At 37.1% G+C, this 19966-nt stretch overlaps 1 protein-coding gene across 1 annotated transcript in view; it reads left to right on the top strand.

Moving 5' to 3' along the window:
* The window catches only part of LOC306860432 (arf-GAP with coiled-coil, ANK repeat and PH domain-containing protein 3-like), a 76375-nt gene that overhangs the window by 33058 nt on the left and 23351 nt on the right, over positions 1–19966 (top strand). Inside the window, exons 2-9 of the mRNA XM_079402150.1 lie at positions 4641–4698; positions 7378–7497; positions 8971–9024; positions 13966–14024; positions 14947–15130; positions 15500–15544; positions 15626–15721; positions 19114–19188. Of these exons, the coding sequence (XP_079258276.1) occupies positions 4641–4698; positions 7378–7497; positions 8971–9024; positions 13966–14024; positions 14947–15130; positions 15500–15544; positions 15626–15721; positions 19114–19188 (691 nt within the window). The remainder of the gene's footprint in view (positions 1–4640; positions 4699–7377; positions 7498–8970; positions 9025–13965; positions 14025–14946; positions 15131–15499; positions 15545–15625; positions 15722–19113; positions 19189–19966) is intronic.

Genomic DNA, 19966 nt, shown 5'->3' with positions numbered 1-19966 from the left:
CATCAATTCAATGACATCAACAAAATATTTAAAGCAGTTAGTAAAATACACAAAGAATCTAATTAAACTTTTTTTTCTCCACTGTTAAAGCAATTTTTTCAGTATACACCAATATAGCAATTAAAAAAACTATATTTGAAAGCCTAACGTGCATTAAAACCACTGCAATATTCACAGTTGTCTTTATAATAAAGCAACATTAATGGCATTTTAAAGTGCATTATAATTAAATTTTTCTGCACACTGGCCACACTGATGTATGTTTTGCTCTGTTTTTGGTCAGTGGCTGTTTAGCTGGAGGCTGCAGGAGAATTAAGGCTTTTACTGAATTTAAAAGGCCCAGACAAGAGCACTGAGAGGCGTACGGTCTAAGAATAGACACACACACACACACACACTTCTCTCTGGATGACTCACTCAGACACTCCACTAGAGCACTCATTCAATCAATACTGATCCCAGTGACGTCATCATCATCAGACCCTCATGATGACCTCATCCAGATGGAGACCCTTATAGCAAATCAGTTTACAAAGGGGTCTCAGTACATGCAGTGATTACAGCTGTTGCAGTGTAACAATGCAAATATTCCCTCTGAAGTGTGAGATGTGTCTGACAATACAGCGGATGTTGTTCTCAGCTGTTCTTTTTTGCAAATTAGTGGGTCATTTGATAGCGTCCGCTGGAGTGTTTCTCTCATTATGGTGGGCTCCCAGAAGACGAGGGTTATGCCCCTTTCAGCTGGTACCTTCTGGCGAATGCGTCAAGGTCAATAATGAAGTTCACTCATGCACGAACACACACCAGCCATCAGCAGGACTGGCAAATGGTATTTTCATGAAGTTCATTCTGTATGGTTAAATTGTTTCCTTTTTTTGTCTTGTAAACGTCTCAGATGTTGTTCAAACCATCCGTGTTAATTCTGGACTGATTTGACAGAGCTGATGTAAACAAACCCTGCTCTTCTTTTGTCTGGTTTTCAGCGGTGTAGATGGGTTTGTGGGTGTAAACAGAGCCCGGCCCTGCTGGAGGAGGTGAAGTAAGCTGGACACTGAGCTAGAAGCAAACATGTCTCTGCTGGTTCTGCATCTCAACCTACTACAGCACTAATGTTGTTACATTGAATAGTCTTCAGGGCTGATCTGTTGTGGTGAACATTATTTTTGACAGCATCCTCATTTTACAGCATTTTTACACAAGTGCCTAAAACTTTTAACAGTACTGTAGCTTTGCAGGTAGGTTTCTTGAAGATGTTTCTTGGAGACGTTGCCACAGTTCTTCTGGATTTAGTCTGTCTCAGTTTGTTCTGTTTCTTCATGTCATTCCAGACAGACTGGATGATGATCAGATCAGATCTCTGTGTGGAGCACTGGCTGTTGTCAGACAAATATCTCACTGGATTATTACAATTATTTGAAATATTAATGTTTGGAAATGTAAACTGATATTTCCTACTGATACACTACAGCAAAAGATAGAAATAACTGACTTAAAACCATTTTTTAGCAGGTGAAAATACTGGTGTTCTAATAATTTTGTGTGTGTGTGTGTGTGTGTGTGTGCGCACATATATATGTAGACACACACGGACACACACATACATATTTATTATTATTAAATATATAAAATATAATATATGAATTAATATCATTTCAAATATATATTAATTATAATATATATTACTAATATTAACTTTAATATCTAATATATATATGTATGTAAATATATGAATGCCATTTAATGTATATGTTAAAGACAAACATGAAATGGCATTAACTGTGCATTTCATTTTTGTGATGTTTTTTTTTTTTTACACTATTTAATGTAGGGACTTGATTTAGGGATTTGATTGGATAAAAAAAGTTTGTTAGTCTGTGATTGTGTTAATGGCTACTATTATGTTTCTCTGCCCACAAAGCCTTAGTTATATCAACAGTAATGTTGAAAGTGGAGAACGTTATATAGAGTAAAGTTAAAAATGATTTCATGTTGTCCTTAAACCATATTGCTATTTATTCTCTTCATTTGCAAGATCACGTGATCTAGTCAGACATAACGGTTTGTAAATGTTGGGTCGGCCCCCACAACGGTTGCCATGGTTACAGGCCCGGGGGCAACGTGTGCATCCATCCTGGGAGTGCCATGTGCAGTGAGCTGGCATGATCACGGGTGAGGGAGAGAGCGGGACGGCAGCTGTGCTTCTGCCCAGGAAACCCATCAGGAGGTCAGACAGCTGCAGGACACTCCAGATGAAGCTCAGCAAGTCTTGAGACATTATATGAGCTGGGCCTGGGTTTATTCAGGGCAGGATTCCCAGAATGAGCAAATGTTTTTGTTGGGATAAAAACAGACTTTATTTTGGTGCAGGTTATAAAAAGAATGAACAAAAACAGTTGAATTCAATGAGAAAGCAGCATATTAAATATCTTTGTGACGCCGGTTTGTGATAGAAAAAAGATTTGTCATTTTCTGAAGAAGTGCTTGTCCATGCAAAACCCATCACTGATGCTGGGATTTGTAGGTGGTTACCAGACATTGCTGTGCAGCTGCAAAGGGGTTTTGAGTGGCTGTTAGGGAATTGCAAGGTGCTTACAGAGATGTAAAGGGGATCTTTCTGGGGGGTTTTCTGCATTTTTTCTTGTCTGTGAGGCAAAAATCGTAAGGCAGTGATTTGTTACCGTCATGTTAATTCTGGACAGATGTGTGTGTGAATGTGTATTTTATAATTAATAATTATTTTTCATAAATAATGATTTATACAATTTTTTTTAGAATGCTTGTGTGTAAATATAAATGTAAAAAATATAAATGTTACTTTTTTTAATTTGTAATATATTTTACATTTTATCATTTTTTTCAAATTTTCTTAAGTACTTTTAATTATAGATTAAAACACACACACACATACATACATATATATATATATATACTAATTTTGCAAATTTTTAGAAAATGGCCCATGTGTGTCTCTGTACTCAAGGCACAATTGCTTCTGCTCTAAATGTAGAACACGTGCATCAGTGCAGCCTCGCTCAGACACGTCACACGCAGAGCACAGCGAGAGACAGAGAGATTGCTGACTGTATAATAGTTTGAAAAATAATTTAGATCTCCATGATATGGCTTAACATAAAGACTGAGGCTTTAAAACAGTTCAGAGGAAAAACCTTTTTCATGCAGGAAGACTGCATGATGGACAGAAGGAGGAGACGGCAACTTGTAATTTCTGCCCTTCTGAAAAGAAAAGGCCAGATCTGATTGGTCAGTTGTGTTCAGGACTCGTCAGGATGACCATAATTACAAGATTAAAAGACTTTAACTGTTGAAGCTGCTGTCATTTCGGTTGTTTTTACATGTCGGAGCTACCTTAAAATGGCAAATTGTAATTTGACAAAGATATGAAAGGTTCTTACTATTCAGAAGCTCATAATTATATTAAATTCGGCGTGAAAGCACCATAAAGTCACACAATGGCTGCGCCTTATTTGCATACTCCTGCTACAGTATGCACTAAAAAGTGTGTACTCTACTGGCTGTGGGAACATACATACTTTTGAGTGTGCAGTCAAAATGTATGCCAGAATTTGGAGATATTACCATCCTGATAAAGGCCCAAGATTTTTGCATATTGTTTGTGTTGCTATCTCATCTAGGAATACAAAATGTAATTCATACTTCATGTTTACATTTATATTAATAAAAACTGTAGTAGCAGCTTCAGCCTTGTGTTTTTGTCTACCTTTTTACAAGTGGAAACCCTGTACAAGGGTTTGTTAGTAATATTAGCCAAAAAAAAGCATGTTTTTTGAAAATCAACTGGAAAAATGAACATTAGACTGAAGGAATTCTTCCACAATAAGCATTTCATGCTACCTTTTTGTCACATGACATCACTAAATGTCACATTTTATTTCCTGTTTGTTCAACACTAATCCAGATTTTGTTTTATTTTATTATGAATTTTTATTTTCTTTTATTTTTGTCACATGACCTTATGTTGCATATTTGGTTGGTGATATTATTTGCTGTTAATTCAAACTAATGTAAATTTTATAATGAATTTTTATTTTATTGTATTTTATTATTTTATTTTTGTCACATGACTTCACTACGTGTGTCACATCGTGTTCCAGTAAGTGGTGTCCAGTTATAATCTTGGGGATGAAAATGGTTATTTTGGATTTTTAATCCCAGTTTTATAGTGTACAAATTAAATTACTTAATTATCCAATAATATATATATATATATGTATATGTATATGTATATATATATGTATATTTAGAATAGTTTTTGTATAAATAAAATTCAAGAAAAAAATGTTAAAAATCAGGGTTGATATTATTTTCAGTTTACATTGCATTATGGGAGACAGCTTTGCATGCAGTGTGTTTGTTGTATACTATACATTTTAGCAAATGAAGTTGTCATTTTAGGTATTCTGGGTAAAATTTGGCGAGTATGCATTCTGTATACTGCAAATATAGTAAGATCATATTTTTATTCTCACAAACTATTTCGAGTGTATACGAAATGAAGAATGAAATGTAGATCGCTGTTAATTTGTTCCTTTCTGTGCCATTCATCAAGTTGCAAATGGCGAGCCAAAATAATTCATGTCATCATCTGTCTTGTGTTCCAGGGCTAATATTGATGAGGTGGAGACGGAGGTGGTGGAGATCGAAGCCAAGCTTGATAAGGTACAGTAAGATGCTTTAAAGCTGTCACTTGACCTTCTGACCCCGCATTTAGGCCACATGTTTGAAAATACATAGATTTGTTAGAAATCTTATACCTTCCGAGACCTCTGTAGCCAAACACTGACATCAGCCGCTCCCACAACAAGGTCAAGCGGTCAAGCTGAGGCTTTACGGATCATCAGTGTGTGCAAATGCTGGTGTAAATCCAGCAGAGAAAGCAGAAAGCAGGGCAGTTTGTCATTAGAGAGCAGAAAGGGCATGTGTGGAGAGACATTTGTGGTATATGAGATTAGAGGAACATTGTGGATTAATGTTCCTGTTTAAATGCTGTAAAGATGGCTGAACCTCATCGACAGGAAGATCTAATACTGTAATACAGCAGTCTAGTCTAGTGCTCCCAAGACACTAGCCTTTGGGCAGTTGACATGACGTCAGTTATTTTTATTTTATTATTTTAGATCACAAATACTAAATGCTAAATATTTATTTTATTCTAATTTAACATGAATCACATTTGCTATATTAATTAAATTGACTTCTTAACATTTTGGAGTCCAATGAAATAATTATGTATTTATATTGTTGTTTATAATATTTTTTTAGGTTAAGTTTTTCTGGTCTTTTTATATTTTATGCTAATTTATTATGAGTAAAAGCTGTCTTATATTAATTAAATTGACTTCATATTAATACAAAAAAATGAAGAAACGGTGACGCGTTACAAATTAATCTAAAAATATACACACATTCCCTTATGTTTATACAGTTTAAATCTGAAAAAACAAAACAAAAAAAGACCATTCATGAGAAGATGAAGGTGAAATGATCTTTTAAAGAAGTGTTCATCTGCTGACAGATGTCACAAGCACATGTTTCTCTGATTCCTGTGATCTCCATCTGTTCCTGAAAACCTTGAGTGACGGCTGTCTTCTTTGGTAATCATTTTTTTTTTCATTCCTGAAATAATCAGGATTTTAAAAGTAATTACTTAAAATTAATATTAATAATTTTTTATTATTATTTTTTTATTTTGTATTCATTTTTATGTTTTTTTATTGTTTTATTTAAATGTATATTTTACTATAGAAAAGTACTAGTAATAACAGATTAGCATATGCATGTGTATTGTGATATGCATGTTTTTAGGCACAGAGAAATGAATTGGTCTCCTCTTATGCATTTGGTTTAGTTGTTTGTTGTTTAATGTTTCCATGCATTTTAATCACAACAACGTGCAACTTTTGATAATTTCATCTGGCTCAGCAAAACAACAGCTTCAGCACAGACTTCTGATCTCATGTGAACTTTCTCCAAGGAAACTGTTGGAGAAATCACACTGAAAAGGAATCTTATCATTTGTAGGAAACGTAACATTTGGAGTCTTACTCACACAGTAAATGATGCATCTCGGTGTGTTTTTGCATGATAATTTCTTGTTAGTTCTCACGTCTGGCGGTTCAGATGTGGAGTCTGTGGGTCTGTTCAGCAGCTGTGTAGAACAAGGCTCTCTGTGTTTGTTAGATTGACTCATGAGGAGAGTGTGGGGAATTAAGAGATTTTCCCAAACCCATATTTTCAGCTGGATGTGCGTGTGTGGACACAATCGAAACGGCACCTGAAGTAAGAAAGAGGAAGATAAAATACAGAAGAAAGAGCAATACGGGAAGAAAAGAGAACTAACCGGTTCGGCTTAGACTCGAACGCGGGGACAGACACATGGAGCCCATCTGAGAATGTGTCCCATGAGGCACAAAGCAAACACACAACCACATGTGAAAGCCCTCCGCTGAGTCTGAGATGTGTGGCATGTGCGAAAGTGGGAAATTTTTGCCTTGGCCTTTACATGTGGGAACTGGTAATTGGCACATTAGTAAGGAGAATTACTGCACAGATGAGACCGCACCTGTTGTGTGTTTGTTTGTGGGATTTAAATAAATATTTCAGGTTTCGGTTAACCTACCATTTATATAAATGTTCTGCTTTAATATTTTTGACTCATAAGAGAAGTGTGATTGTAGTAATGCCGTTATAATGAAAGGCTACAAGCTCTTTATTATGATTTTAGACAACTTTACAGCTTCAATAACAAGATTTTTTTTATATACTGAAGAATTCATTTAAATGCTTTTTAATGAACTAGTCTATGTTTCTGAGGAAATCTCGGAGTGAACTATTTTTTTCTTGTTTCCACCTATATAATAAAATGTTAATAAATTTCAAGTTCATTAATAACACATAAAAAGACACCTACTGGTCACCATCTACTACTTTAACAATGAATGAATCTTCTGCATACAAAAATGCTTACAAAAATATTAGTTTCTAATAGTATTAACTTATTTCAATATTAGTAATGTAATATTAACAATTTTTTTTTAATTTTAACTAAAGAAGGCTGCAAAAGCATACTTAAAATTAACATGTAAAAAAAAATTAAATATACTAGTTTATGAATCAATTAAGGAAATGTATTAGAATATGAGGCAGTATATATAACGTCACACTCAACATTATAAATATTTGATCAAATAATTGTGTTTTGCTAGAAAACTCCAACAGTTTTAATATTCTGGTCTGTCCGCGCAGTTGAGATTATGATTAAGACATACTAAAATGCATTACGCATTGGTGGCTTATTGTGTCTTGTGTTAACCTCTTTCTCTCTGTTTTCTTTAATAGCTGGTGAAGCTGTGTGGCGGTATGATTGAAGCTGGGAAAGCATACGTCACCGCCAACAAGCTCTTCATCAACGGCATCCGTGACCTATCCCAGCAGTGCAAGAAGGACCAGATGATATCGGTAATATTTTATTGTGTGTGTGAGTGTGTGTGTGTGTGAGTGTGTGAGTGTGTGAGTGTGTGTGTGAGTGTGTGTGTGTGTGTGTGTGTGAGAGTTTGCTTTGTCTGTCAGTTCTGATCACGAGTTGTAATAGGAATTGTAAGGAAATATGGTTCCTGAGAATTCTATGAATGATTGTTTTAGAAGCTACACAGATGTCTTCACTTAAATACACAAACAATAGTATTTATATTACATAAAATTACACTTTTTTTATTTGATCTTTAAAACGTTTGTTTTCTTTTTCTTTTATTATATATTAATTACTATTGTTTTTTAACTTTAATTTTTGTAAGTATTTAGTTTTTTTATTTACTATATTTATTATTTATTATATATATTTATTATTAAAATATAATTCTATTTTAATTTTATATAATATTGTATAAAATAAAATGTATATTAATAATTATATATTCACATTATACTGATATAATCATTTTAATATTATAATTATATAATAGTTTTATTAATTTAATTGATCATATATTATTTATATTTATTATTAATTATAATAATAGTATAATTTACCAATTTTCATTATATACATTTTATTATTTTATTTATTTTTATTTCATTTTATAGTCATTTGGCTGATTCAATCCAGTTCTCTCAAGTTTATTATTAATGACTACTTCTTTTGGATCCTTATTATAATATATCATCCATATAATCTCATAAAAATCATTAATTCATGAATCAGACCTCACTGCGTGCAACCAAAGAGGAGATTGCAGTAAGAAAATGTATAGCCTAGTATTTTATGGTATACATTTTTCTCTCATCGCATTTTATTTGCTGTGACGATGTAGATAAACGGTGTCAATGTTCAAGAACGGTTAGCAAAACTGTACACCATAAATCACTCCATTGTAGTCATTTTTCAACCCTAAATTCATGTCTGTTTTTAATTGTGAGCTCTTTACTGGCAGGCTCACTGACATGAGGGCGTCAGGCTGCTGTTTTGAGTGTCTCAGACACTCTTTGCCCCTGATTAGACATGGATTTAGTCAAAAGGAAGCAGGCCGGGGCTCCTGTATTCTCTCCTTTCTCTCTCTCTCAGTAGTGCCAGTTGGGTTAGACTCATTGCCGCCATCTGTAAATGCTATTAAGAGTCTTTTGGCTTCTCTTCCCTTGTACCCAGCTGACTAATGTTGAGCATCTTATTAAAACCTGCTGCTATTTGCATTTTCCACTGTAATAACATCAAGACCCACAATTACATTTCCATTTTGACAAAAGCTGTTGCACACTCAGCGGGGCTGGTTTTCCTTGTCGGACGGACTCTACATGGGCCAGAATATTAATAGATGATGATACGTGAACAAACATACGATTGAATCACCAGTATCACATAATTAATTTGTGGTCTTGATAATGAAAATGATCCGATTTGAATTATGACAACTGTGACCTGTTCTTGTGTTTTCACAGGACTGTCTGGAGAAGTGTGGCGAGAGTTTGCAGGAGATTGTCAACTACCACATGGTACGTCTGGTGTTTTTCTCATCTGTTTCTCCTCAGAAATGTTAATGTGTTTTCCCTCATGTGTCGCTCTGCTCTAGTGAAGGTGCCCTGGTTGTGATGTGTGTGAACGATTTATCGTGCTGTGATGCTGTGAATCGTGAACGATCCTCGTGTTGAGTGTAAATCATATATGATGTTCTGTTTGTTGTTGTGAACGTCTTTTCTGGTCATCAGAGATGATATCTAGAGAAGTGGTTTTGCTTCAGGACCTACATTTTATATTTGACATCAAGTGGCAAAACAGTAGCAGAATTGTTATAATTATATATATTGTGACGAGTCGGCTGCCTCCCCCCTGTCCATCATCACCACCCCGTCCCATATTCGCCGCCCTTCACCAGGCTCCCGACAGGAGTGGGTGTGTGAGAGAGGAGGGGCGCTGAAACAGCCAGGGCTGGCGGCGGTGATGAGGCGCACCTGACGTGAATAGAGCCTCATCACCGCCGCCGTTAAATGCCGAACGCGCCTCTCCTCGGGAGACCGGTCTCTTCCCCGTGCATGCACGCTGGTGTCCTCGTGGGTCCAGGAAGGGTGCTTCGAGCACGACTGCCGCACCCGTTAGGCGGCTGACGGGCCAGGATGCCGGGCCGCCGAATCCCCCAGAAGCGCCGGGAATCCAGGAGATGGAAGGAGCCGCGCAAGAGACGCCGCCGCCACTCGCTCCCGGCCCCGAGAGGGGAGCGCGTGCGGCCACCGGACTCCGCCCCTTCCCTGACGAACACTACCCTCCTTCACTAGCCCCGCGGCACAACGAGGACACCAGATCCCTGATTATTTTGGACACTTTTCCCCCTTGGACACTTTATTTTAATACTTTTGTTTAATAAAAACCTCTCCGAGGCTTGACGCCACGCCCACTGTGTCTGTCGTTGGCTCCTCCCGCCACAATATATATATATATATGTATATATATATATATATATATATATATATATATATATAACTAAAGTATAGTGTAATATTTGTTTGTGTGTGTGTTTGTATATTATGTTTATATGTAGTTTATGTACTGTACATACAATTTAATATGTATGTATATACGGTTTATAAATTGAAATATGCCATCAACCGTGTATACACGTTTAATTTATGTTTACACAATTTTATATATGTATACAATTTATATAAATTAAATTCAAATATACTATCAAATTTATTACTGATATTTATTATTAAATTACAAATAAATTATAATATTAAAAATGTATATTATGCACTATATTACATATGGGAATTATATGCAACATGCTGTCAAACTCACAAACAAATTCAGTTCTTCGTTTTTTAATGAATTAGCCAATTAGTCACACTAACCACTTCCTATCTAAATGTGTTCAGATTGCTTGGTTGTTTTTCACAAAATGAGTATGCTGATCTGAAGAAAGGTTTATAGTGTGTGTGTGTGTGTTATATGTATATAATGCTTTTAATGTAACATCAATAATTCCTTTATTCTACAAATAACCTTTTAGCTTTACTGAAGAACAAAAAAAATGGATGGGTTTTGCTGAAATTTCATGTGTAATAATGAATTAGTCTGACTAATTATCTGTCTTGTTTTCCTTTGGAAAGCTGTAAGCAGCACGTGTTAGGGAGGGATGTGACTATTGTTAGTGTTTAACACTCATCTGCTCTTTCTATAAGTGTGTTGTTTTCCAGCTCTCGCTGAGGCGTCTGTCTGTGAACTCACTGCCCGTTAGATGTGCTCTTTTGAGACGCGAGCACTGGGTCTTTATAGAGGGGCTGTACAGAGGCCAGCAGCGCCACATGGGGAAATGACATCACAAACGAGGTTAATGTGCAGGGTCATCAGAGGGCTGGGGACTGAATCCTGCTGTGGTGTGTGTGTGTGTGTGTGTGTGTGTGTGTGTGTGTGTGTGTGTGTGTGTCTGTGTGTTGGGAAGCACCTGAGCAGTGTGTGCAGTGATGTATAAACATGAACACTTGAGGGTCACTTATATAAATGGATGCAGAAAGACAAACGCATGCATCAGTGCACATGAGCACTTACAGTGAGACAACAGGGATGTAATAACCCTCCATTATTAATAATAAAAAAAAAAAAAAAAAATATATATATATATATATATATATATATATATACACCTTAACTGTATATACATATATACTGTATATGGTATATATTAATGCAATTAGGTGTGTCCAAATGTTTGCATTAATGATTGCATGTTTTTCATGCATTTAAAAAAAATAGGCTTGTGCTTAAAAAAAATGTTTTTGGATAAATATAAAATTGTTCTTGAATATTTCTTTGCAAATATAAATAACTAAAAATATATATAACAATATTTAAATTGTTATTAATGAGATTAATTAAATGAAATATGTGTTATTTTATTTAGGGGCTTTGCATTCTTGTTATTTTTTCTTTTCTTTATATATATTTTTTTAAGTATGCATTTCTGAAGCTGGTATATGTGTGTGTTTTCATAGAAAGCTCAGATTAAATACTCACTTAGCACTTGGCAATGTATTAAACCACAATATGTCAGTCGGTGGACCACACACAGGGCGTTTCTCTCCCTTCCTGCCAAAGAATGAGATGGGCTTTGCTGCGACAGACGGGCGGTCGGTTGGGTTCTTGGTTTCCCAGAACCTGCTGCTTCATTTAAAGTCCGTTTGGATACAGGAGAAGTCACTGACATCTATTAGAGCTCTGTTTAGTGATGAGCGTCTCGAAAAACCGAGTCTTTGTTTTATTGAGAGATTTTTGTTGCCTAACTGTAGGGGAGGCCGTAAACCTTGACATGAGGCACAGAGGAGCACAAAAGCATTGGCCTTCATCACCAAGCACCTTATTTGGGCTCTGCTAGATTTTATGGAGCTATAAACTGACCCCCACTAAGAAAGAGTGAAGTGAACCACTTGATTTTAAATGTATTCATACGGGGCACAACATCAGAATTTGGCTTTACAGCTCTACTGACATTTCAGATCATATTCCTGTTTGTGTTGTCCGTAAAACGAGATAATGGGATTTTTCTTGTGCTGAAGTAATTGTTCAAATGCACATTTTATTTATATTTAAAGTATTCATATTGTTTTAAAAAATTGTGTTGTCAAAATAAATTCATACAATATATACATGTATAGCATAATTTTTTATATAAAAATTATATTAAATACATTTATTTATGCTGTATTCATTTAATTTCTGTTTTCAAAGTTATATTCATTCTCTCTCTCTCTCTCTCTCTCTCTCTCTCTATATATATATATATATATATATATATATATATATATATATATATAATATACACACACACACACACATACAGTTAACTTTAGATTTTGTATATTGTGTGTGTGTGTGTATATAACTATTTTATTCATTTATTTTGAATTTATTTTATTTATTCATATTGAATTTTGTTATTTAATAATACATTTAGAAATGTATTTATGTTGTATTTAATTTGTGTTATCAAAATAAATTTATACAGTATATCTAATATATATATATATATATATATATATATACTATATATATATATATATATATATATATTAAAACATATTTTATGTGTTCACTTTATGAAGTGTGTGTGTGTGTATTTATTTATTTATATATGTGTGTGTGTGTGTGTGTGTCTGAATTTATTTAAATTCAGTCTATGCCTTTCATATTGAAACAATCTTTCTTATATTTATCATATAAATATTAAATATATAAACAGATTTTGACATCATATTTCCAAGCCCTTATTTTCGGTTCTCAGTGAGAGTTTAATTTAACAATTTAATTCAAGTAATTTGAGACTGTCTGTATAGAAAAAAATACTTTGACCTTTTAACCCAAAAGTAATAAATACTGAATATTTCACAAATATAAAAATATGCTTTCGATTCTGTACCACCATAGTAAGACGTGTTCCTGCAGTCTGTAAATCAATGAAGCCCTGAAGGTGTAGCGCTGCGGGATCATCAGTCCTGATGTCAGACTGTGGCTTCTGTGCTGATGTGGATGTGACTGAAGCAAAGTATCTTGCATCACCTCCCTTTGTTTTTCTGTTGTTTCCTTTGCTCCATCTTCTTTTTCTCCTCCTTCATGTCGCTTCCTCCCTGCCCGAGTGACCTATTTTCCAACGTATACGAGATCAGCTCAGTCCTTGTGCAGAGACTCGGGCTGAATCTCAATGAGGCAGAGGGCTGTGATGATGATGATGATGATGATAATATGTGTGTTGGGAGGTCATACTCCGAGGTTTACATCCCATACAGCTCAGATTAAACACATGCATGCCATCTAGTGTTGACAGTGGAGCATTACATGCAATATTCCCATTTCCCATTTTTTTCTCGGGTAATCAGTCATTTTTTGAGGAGCGTCTCGCTGCAGCCCACAAGATTCAGGGGGCATGGTTGGATCCAGATCCAACTCCTCCCACCTTACATTTACCTAAACCTACCCATCTCCACCCTCTGATCCCTAAACCCACCCCATCTCCACCCCTAAACCTACCAATCTCCACCCCCTGATCCCTAAACCCACCCCATCTCCACCCCTAAACCTACCAATCTCCACCCCCTAGATGTGGATCCAACCCCGCCCCCTGGATCTTGTGGACTGCAGCGAGCCCTACTTGCATTTTTTGTGGGTGTTTGGTCTAAAATACTGTGCTAAATTTACCTTCTGTATCATAGAACAGTAATTTGCTGATAAGAATGTTGTTCCTGGATTAATATAGACTGGTGAACATTTCCTAATAAATGTGTTAAGCTTCATCTTGAGCTATTGCTGGCTTTGTTTTCTTGTGAAATAGGCTTGTCTGTTGTTGCACATCTTCATTTATAAAACCGGATAAAGAGATACTCCGATGACATTGGTTTAAACTAGAGTTTTATTTTTATTCATGTTTATTTTTATTTTGTGTTTTTCAGATCCTGTTTGATCAAGCCCAGAGATCAGTCAAGCAGCAGTTGCACAACTTTGTTAAAGAGTGAGTTTACTGGACTTTATTGAAATCATATTTTTAGTACCTGTTCTTTTCTCCATTAAAATTACATGCATTAAAATATGAAGATTAAACTCGCTCATGATGATTATTGTAATAATAATAATAATAATAGTTTTATTTTGCAATACAACTTTGTGCGTTTGTGTGTATTTATTGTAATATTACAAATGTTTTACATTTAATATTACACATTTAAAGTTCTCACTAAAGTAAAAGTTAATTAGCATGTTTAGTTGTAAAAAAAAAAAAAAAAAAAAAACAGAAATGCTGCAGTTTATTGAATCATTTTTTAGAACCTGCTCTCCATTAAAATTACATGCATTAAAATATGAAAATTAAACTCGCTGATATCACTCCGAAAGGTCAGAGACGTGGAAGTGTGGCCCTGCCGTGGCCTGTTTTTATTTATACATCAGCTAATGTGAAAGCATTCATGACCACACACTCTCTGAGAAGGGTTTTTTCATTATTATGCTTCCCGCAGGCTGATTATAAATAATGATCTGACTTTTGGAGCTCATTAATAATTGATGTGTCCTGGTGGAGGATAATGGGTTTCCTATTCATTTATCACAGGTGATCACCGATAATGCAATGGGCGGAAGATTTATATGGCAAAACTAATGGCATTTCAGGAAGACCGCTGCGATATGAAGCTTTTATTAGCTTCACCTGATCTGTCATGTGCAATTATATCAGACAACATTAATATTTCAGACATATTTTGTTAAAATAAGCACAACTGCCTCTCATGTTCACCCTGAAACTGCTGGAATAGGAATAGATCACCAAAAAATGAAATTTCTTGCTGAAAACCTTCCCAAAACCTTCATTGAAGCCTCTAAATCAGCAGCTTTGTATTCATTAGACTACTCAAATAATAAATATCCATCTGTACTTTCAGTGACGTGCGTAAATTCAAGGACACGAAGAAGCACTTTGATAAGGTGAGAGAAGATTTGGAGATCGCGCAGGTGAAGAACGCCCAGGCACCTCGAAACAAACCCCACGAGGTGGAGGAAGCCACCAGCACCCTCAACTTCACCCGCAAGTGCTTCCGACATCTCGCACTGGACTATGTGCTGCAGGTAACATATAAACACTCATCTCCAGGCTGTTAGGATAGGATAATATTTGGTCGAGATAAAACCTTTTGAAATCTGGAATCTGAGATTTGCAAAGTCGCCTTTAAAGTTGTCCAAATGAAGTTTTTTGCAATGCATATTACTAATCAATAATTAAGTTTTGATATAGAACATTTACAAAAAATCTTCATGGAACATGATCTTTACTTAATATCCTAATGATTTTTGGCATTAAAAGAAAAATCAATAATTTTGACCCATACAGTGTATTGTTGGCTATTTCTGCAAATATACCTGTGCTACTTATGACTGGTTTGTGCTCCAGGGTCACATATAAGAATGTTTCATATAAATCTGTTTTCCCACATAAAGATCAACGTCCTTCAAGCCAAAAAGAAATTTGAGATCTTGGATGCGGTGAGTATCAGTGATGGTGGATGTAAATGTGTAGGTTTATTGTGGACTCTGGTTCATCTGTATCTGTCTTGTCTTGTGCAGATGTTATCCTTCATGCATGCGCAGTACTCGCTGTATCAGCAGGGCTACAACCTCCTGGATGAGATTGACCCCTACATGAAGAAACTGGCTGCTGAGGTGAGCAGTGTTCTCCACGTACGCTATTGATTTCTGTCTGAACGCTGGCGGCCAGTTCGGCCACAAAGTGATTTTTTTGGTTTTCATTTTTATTTGATAAATTCATTAATTACGTTATACGAAACTATACGAAATATTATTTTTTTTTATTTAATATAATTGTGTGTGTGTGTGTATATATATTTTTTTTTATGTTCTGACTGGCGCCGAACATGGCCGCTTCGGTTTGTAGCTCCTTGGTACTTTTTCTGTTTTTGTTTGTTTGTCCCGTCTTAAGCAGCGTTTTTCCGATCAGCTTCACTAGAAACGAACTCTTGGACATAAGAAATAGCACACCAGATAACCTTTTGCCGACGTTTGAACATTCGGATGTTTTACTGGACATTTTAGTTGGAGGAGCTGCGTTTCTATACAAGCGCTCCAGGCGACGTAAGCGAGGGAAGCGCACTGGTGCGCTCGTGAAATCCAGACAACGCGGTTTAAGGACTCCACTGCCAAGTATTCACTTGGCGAATCTCCGCTCCCTTGCAAATAAATCAGACGAACTACAACTCCTCACCCGCACAAAAAATACTTTTTCAACTCTTCTGCGCTTTGTTTCACGGAGACCTGGCTGAACGGATCTATCCCGGACAGCGCGCTACATCTAGACGGATTCCAACTATTCAGAGCAGACCGCATCACCGAGTCATCAGGGAAAACGAGAGGCGGTGGATTATGTTTTTATATCAATGAAGGCTGGTGTACAGACGTGACAGTTTTAAAGATGTGCTGCCTAAACCTGGAAGCTCGGTTTATTAACTGTAAGCATTTTTATTCGCCGCGTGAGTTTTCCTGTTTTATTCTGGTGAGTGTGTACATTCCTCCTGACATGCGTGTGAGCGCCGCGCTAGAACTGTTGGCCAACCAAATCACACACACAGAGCAGCGTTACCCGGACTCTTTCATTATCATTCTCGGTGATTTTAATAAAGCTAATCTCACCCTCGAACTGCCTAAATACAGAAAACACATCACGTGCCCCACCAGGGACAGCAATATACTGGACCATTGCTATACTGTTTTAAAGGATGCGTATCACTCTGTCCCCGTGCAGCACTGGGACTCTCTGATCACTGTTTGGTTCATCTTCTACCAGCCTACAGGCAGAAACTTAAATCTGCTAAGCCTGTAGAAAAAACTGTAAAGAGATGGACTGTTGAAGCAGAGCAGGATTTACAGGCCTGCTTCGAACTTACTGATTGGAGTGTTTTTGAGGCTGCAGCTACTGATCTGGATGAGCTCACCGACGCCGTGACGTCCTACATTGGTTTCTGTGAGGGCACGTTTGTACCCACCAGGACTTACTTAACATTTAACAAGGACAAACCTTGGTTCAGTACAAAACTCAAACAGCTTCGCCAGGCCAAAGAGGATGCTCACAGGAGTGGGAACAAAGCCTTGTACAAACAGGCCAAATACACACTGAATAGAGCGATAAGAGTGGCAAAGAAAAACTACTCTGAAAAGCTAAACAAAACAGCTTTCAAGCAACGACTCTACATTAGTATGGAAAGGCCTGAAAGCCATCACCAGTTACAAGACCCCTCCCCCCAGCACCGAGGCCAATCAACAACTGACTGAAGACTTGAACAAGTTTTATTGCAGATTTGAAATACAAAAGCCTGGTCTGACACCCACACCCACTCTGACCGTCTCGCAACACAGCCATCAACACCTTCCCCCTCCCTCCCACCTACTGTTTCTCAGCCTGCAATCAAGATCTGTGAAGATGTAAGCAAAGTCTTCAGGAAACAGAAGATAAGGAAAGCCAAATGCCCAGACGGTGTCTCTCCAGCCTGCCTCAAAGCCTGTGCTGTCCAGCTATCATCCATCTTCACATTGATCTTCAACAGATCACTGGAGCTGTGTGAAGTCCCCTCCTGTTTCAAACGCTCCACCATCATCCCTGTACCCAAGAAACCAAAAATCACAGGACTTAATGACTACAGACCTGTTGCTTTAACGTCTGTGGTGATGAAGTCATTTGAGAGGCTCGTGTTGGCTCACCTGAAGGACTTTACTGGTCCCTTCCTGGACCCCCTGCAGTTTGCTTACAGAGCAAACAGGTCTGTGGATGATGCAGTCAACATGGGACTGCACTTCATTCTCCAACATCTGGACAAACCAGGGACTTATGCAATGATCCTCTTTGTGGACTTCAGCTCCGCCTTCAACACCATCATCCCGGACACCCTTCAGAATAAACTGACACAGCACCCCGTCGCCACATCTGTCAGTCAGTGGATCACCAGCTTCCTGACAGACAGGCAGCAGCTAGTGAGGCTGGGAAAACTCACATCCAACACCCGCACCATCAGCACTGGAGCTCCTCGGGGCTACGTTCTCTCCCCACTGCTCTTCTCCCTCTACACGAACGACTGCACATCTAAAGACCCCTCTGTCAAACTTCTGAAGTTTGCAGATGACACTACAGTCATCGGCCTCATCCAGGACGGTGACGAGTCTGCTTACAGACTGGAGGTTGATCAGCTAGCTGTCTGGTGCAGTCACAACCACCTGGAGCTCAAAACGCTCAAAACTGTAGAGATGATAGAGGACTTCAGGAGAAATCCCCCTGTTGTCACCATCATGAACAGCACTGTGACTGCAGTGGAGTCATTCAGGTTCCTGGGTGGTGGCAGCATCTCCCAGGACCTGAAGTGGGATACTCACATCGACTCCATCGTGAAAAAGGCTCAGCAGAGACTTTCTTCGTCAACTGAAAAAGTTTAAACCTGCCACAGGCGCACGTGACACAGTTTTACTCTGCTGTTATTGAGTCGGTCGTGTGCTCTTCTATAACTGTATGTTTTGGGTCAGCCAACAAATCAGATATAAGAAGACTGCAGCGGACTGTTAGGTCAATTTTGAGGTCATGCATTAATTTTTTAATGCAAGACCAATATAAAACTGAACAAAAAATAGTAAAAAATGATTCTATACAAGTTTAAAACAAGTTTTAATGACAAAACTATTCAAATCAAATTTTTTTGTCTCTGAGAAAAAAAACTGTATACATTTTTCAACATCCCAAAAAAAATAAAAATAAATCAACCTACCCCCAAAATAATAAAATACTGTGGCATTCGAAATGTTGAAATCTTGTTTTAGTGGCAAAAATGATGCTGTGGAAACACATTCACCTCAGACCATATCTGATTTCTGTCTAATTAGTTCATCGATCAGCCACATTACATCACTGACTTTAGCTTACCATCACATCTGAAAGTGCAGTGCTACATCGGACAGATAGACAACCAGTGCCTGTGGATAATAGAAACATGATCATGTTTTCCTAATACACAAGACGACAACAAACTTACAATGAGCGATTGTTCATCTTGTCACAGCTAGATCAACTGGTGATTGATTCAGCGATGGAGAAGAGAGAAATGGAGCACAAACATGCCACGATTCAGCAGCGGGTAAGAATAGGCACACAAACACATACTGTATAAACAACACGGTGTAAGAAAAACCCTTCTAAAGATACTCTGACAAACACCACTGTTGACTCCCGTCTAATGCCAGAATTAGGCTGTTGAAGATGCTAATCCTCTAAAGAAAGTTAGTGTTAGTGATAGAGGATTATTCATGCTTTAATTGGACTAGTCCAGTTACTAAAAGACTAACTCTAATTCTAACCACTGCAATCAAACTTTGCAAAACTGGGTTAAATTAGAAGAAAACATCAAGATAAAAGCTGTGGTGCTCATGCCGTGATTTAAGTTCGAGTCTGGCATGAATCGTGGTCCTAACTTCATCCTGTTTTCTCTTCATTTTCGAAACATTAAAAGGAAGACAGTATGTGGACTTTAGCCCAGAGTTATTTACAGATACCTTTTCAATTTCCTTCAGTGTTTGTACTCTTGTTCTTCTGGCAGGAGTAGAAAAGATCTTCTGTCCTCGAATGTTCCTGTTATTAATGATGCTGGGCAGACAGGAAGTGGATATATTTTGGGCGAACAGAAAATAGAGCTTGCTGAAATACTTTAGATGATTTTCAGCAAGTGCTCTGACAGCTCGGCTTGTGTTTTCTGACAGCTTCTCACACCTAGTTCATCACCTTTCTGTAAAAAACATTTATAGACAGATATCTACATCATATTTGCTGCTTTATCATGAGTCCCATGGCCATCTAAACTCCGACTTTGCTTCAAAACAGATATTTCTAATAATTTTGGATATTCTATAATTAATATT

Source organism: Barbus barbus (assembly GCF_936440315.1).
Source record: "Barbus barbus genome assembly, chromosome: 41".
Lineage (NCBI taxonomy): Eukaryota > Metazoa > Chordata > Actinopteri > Cypriniformes > Cyprinidae > Barbus > Barbus barbus.
Note: the sequence above shows the minus strand (reverse complement) of the source record. Positions and strands in the feature narration are given on the sequence as shown.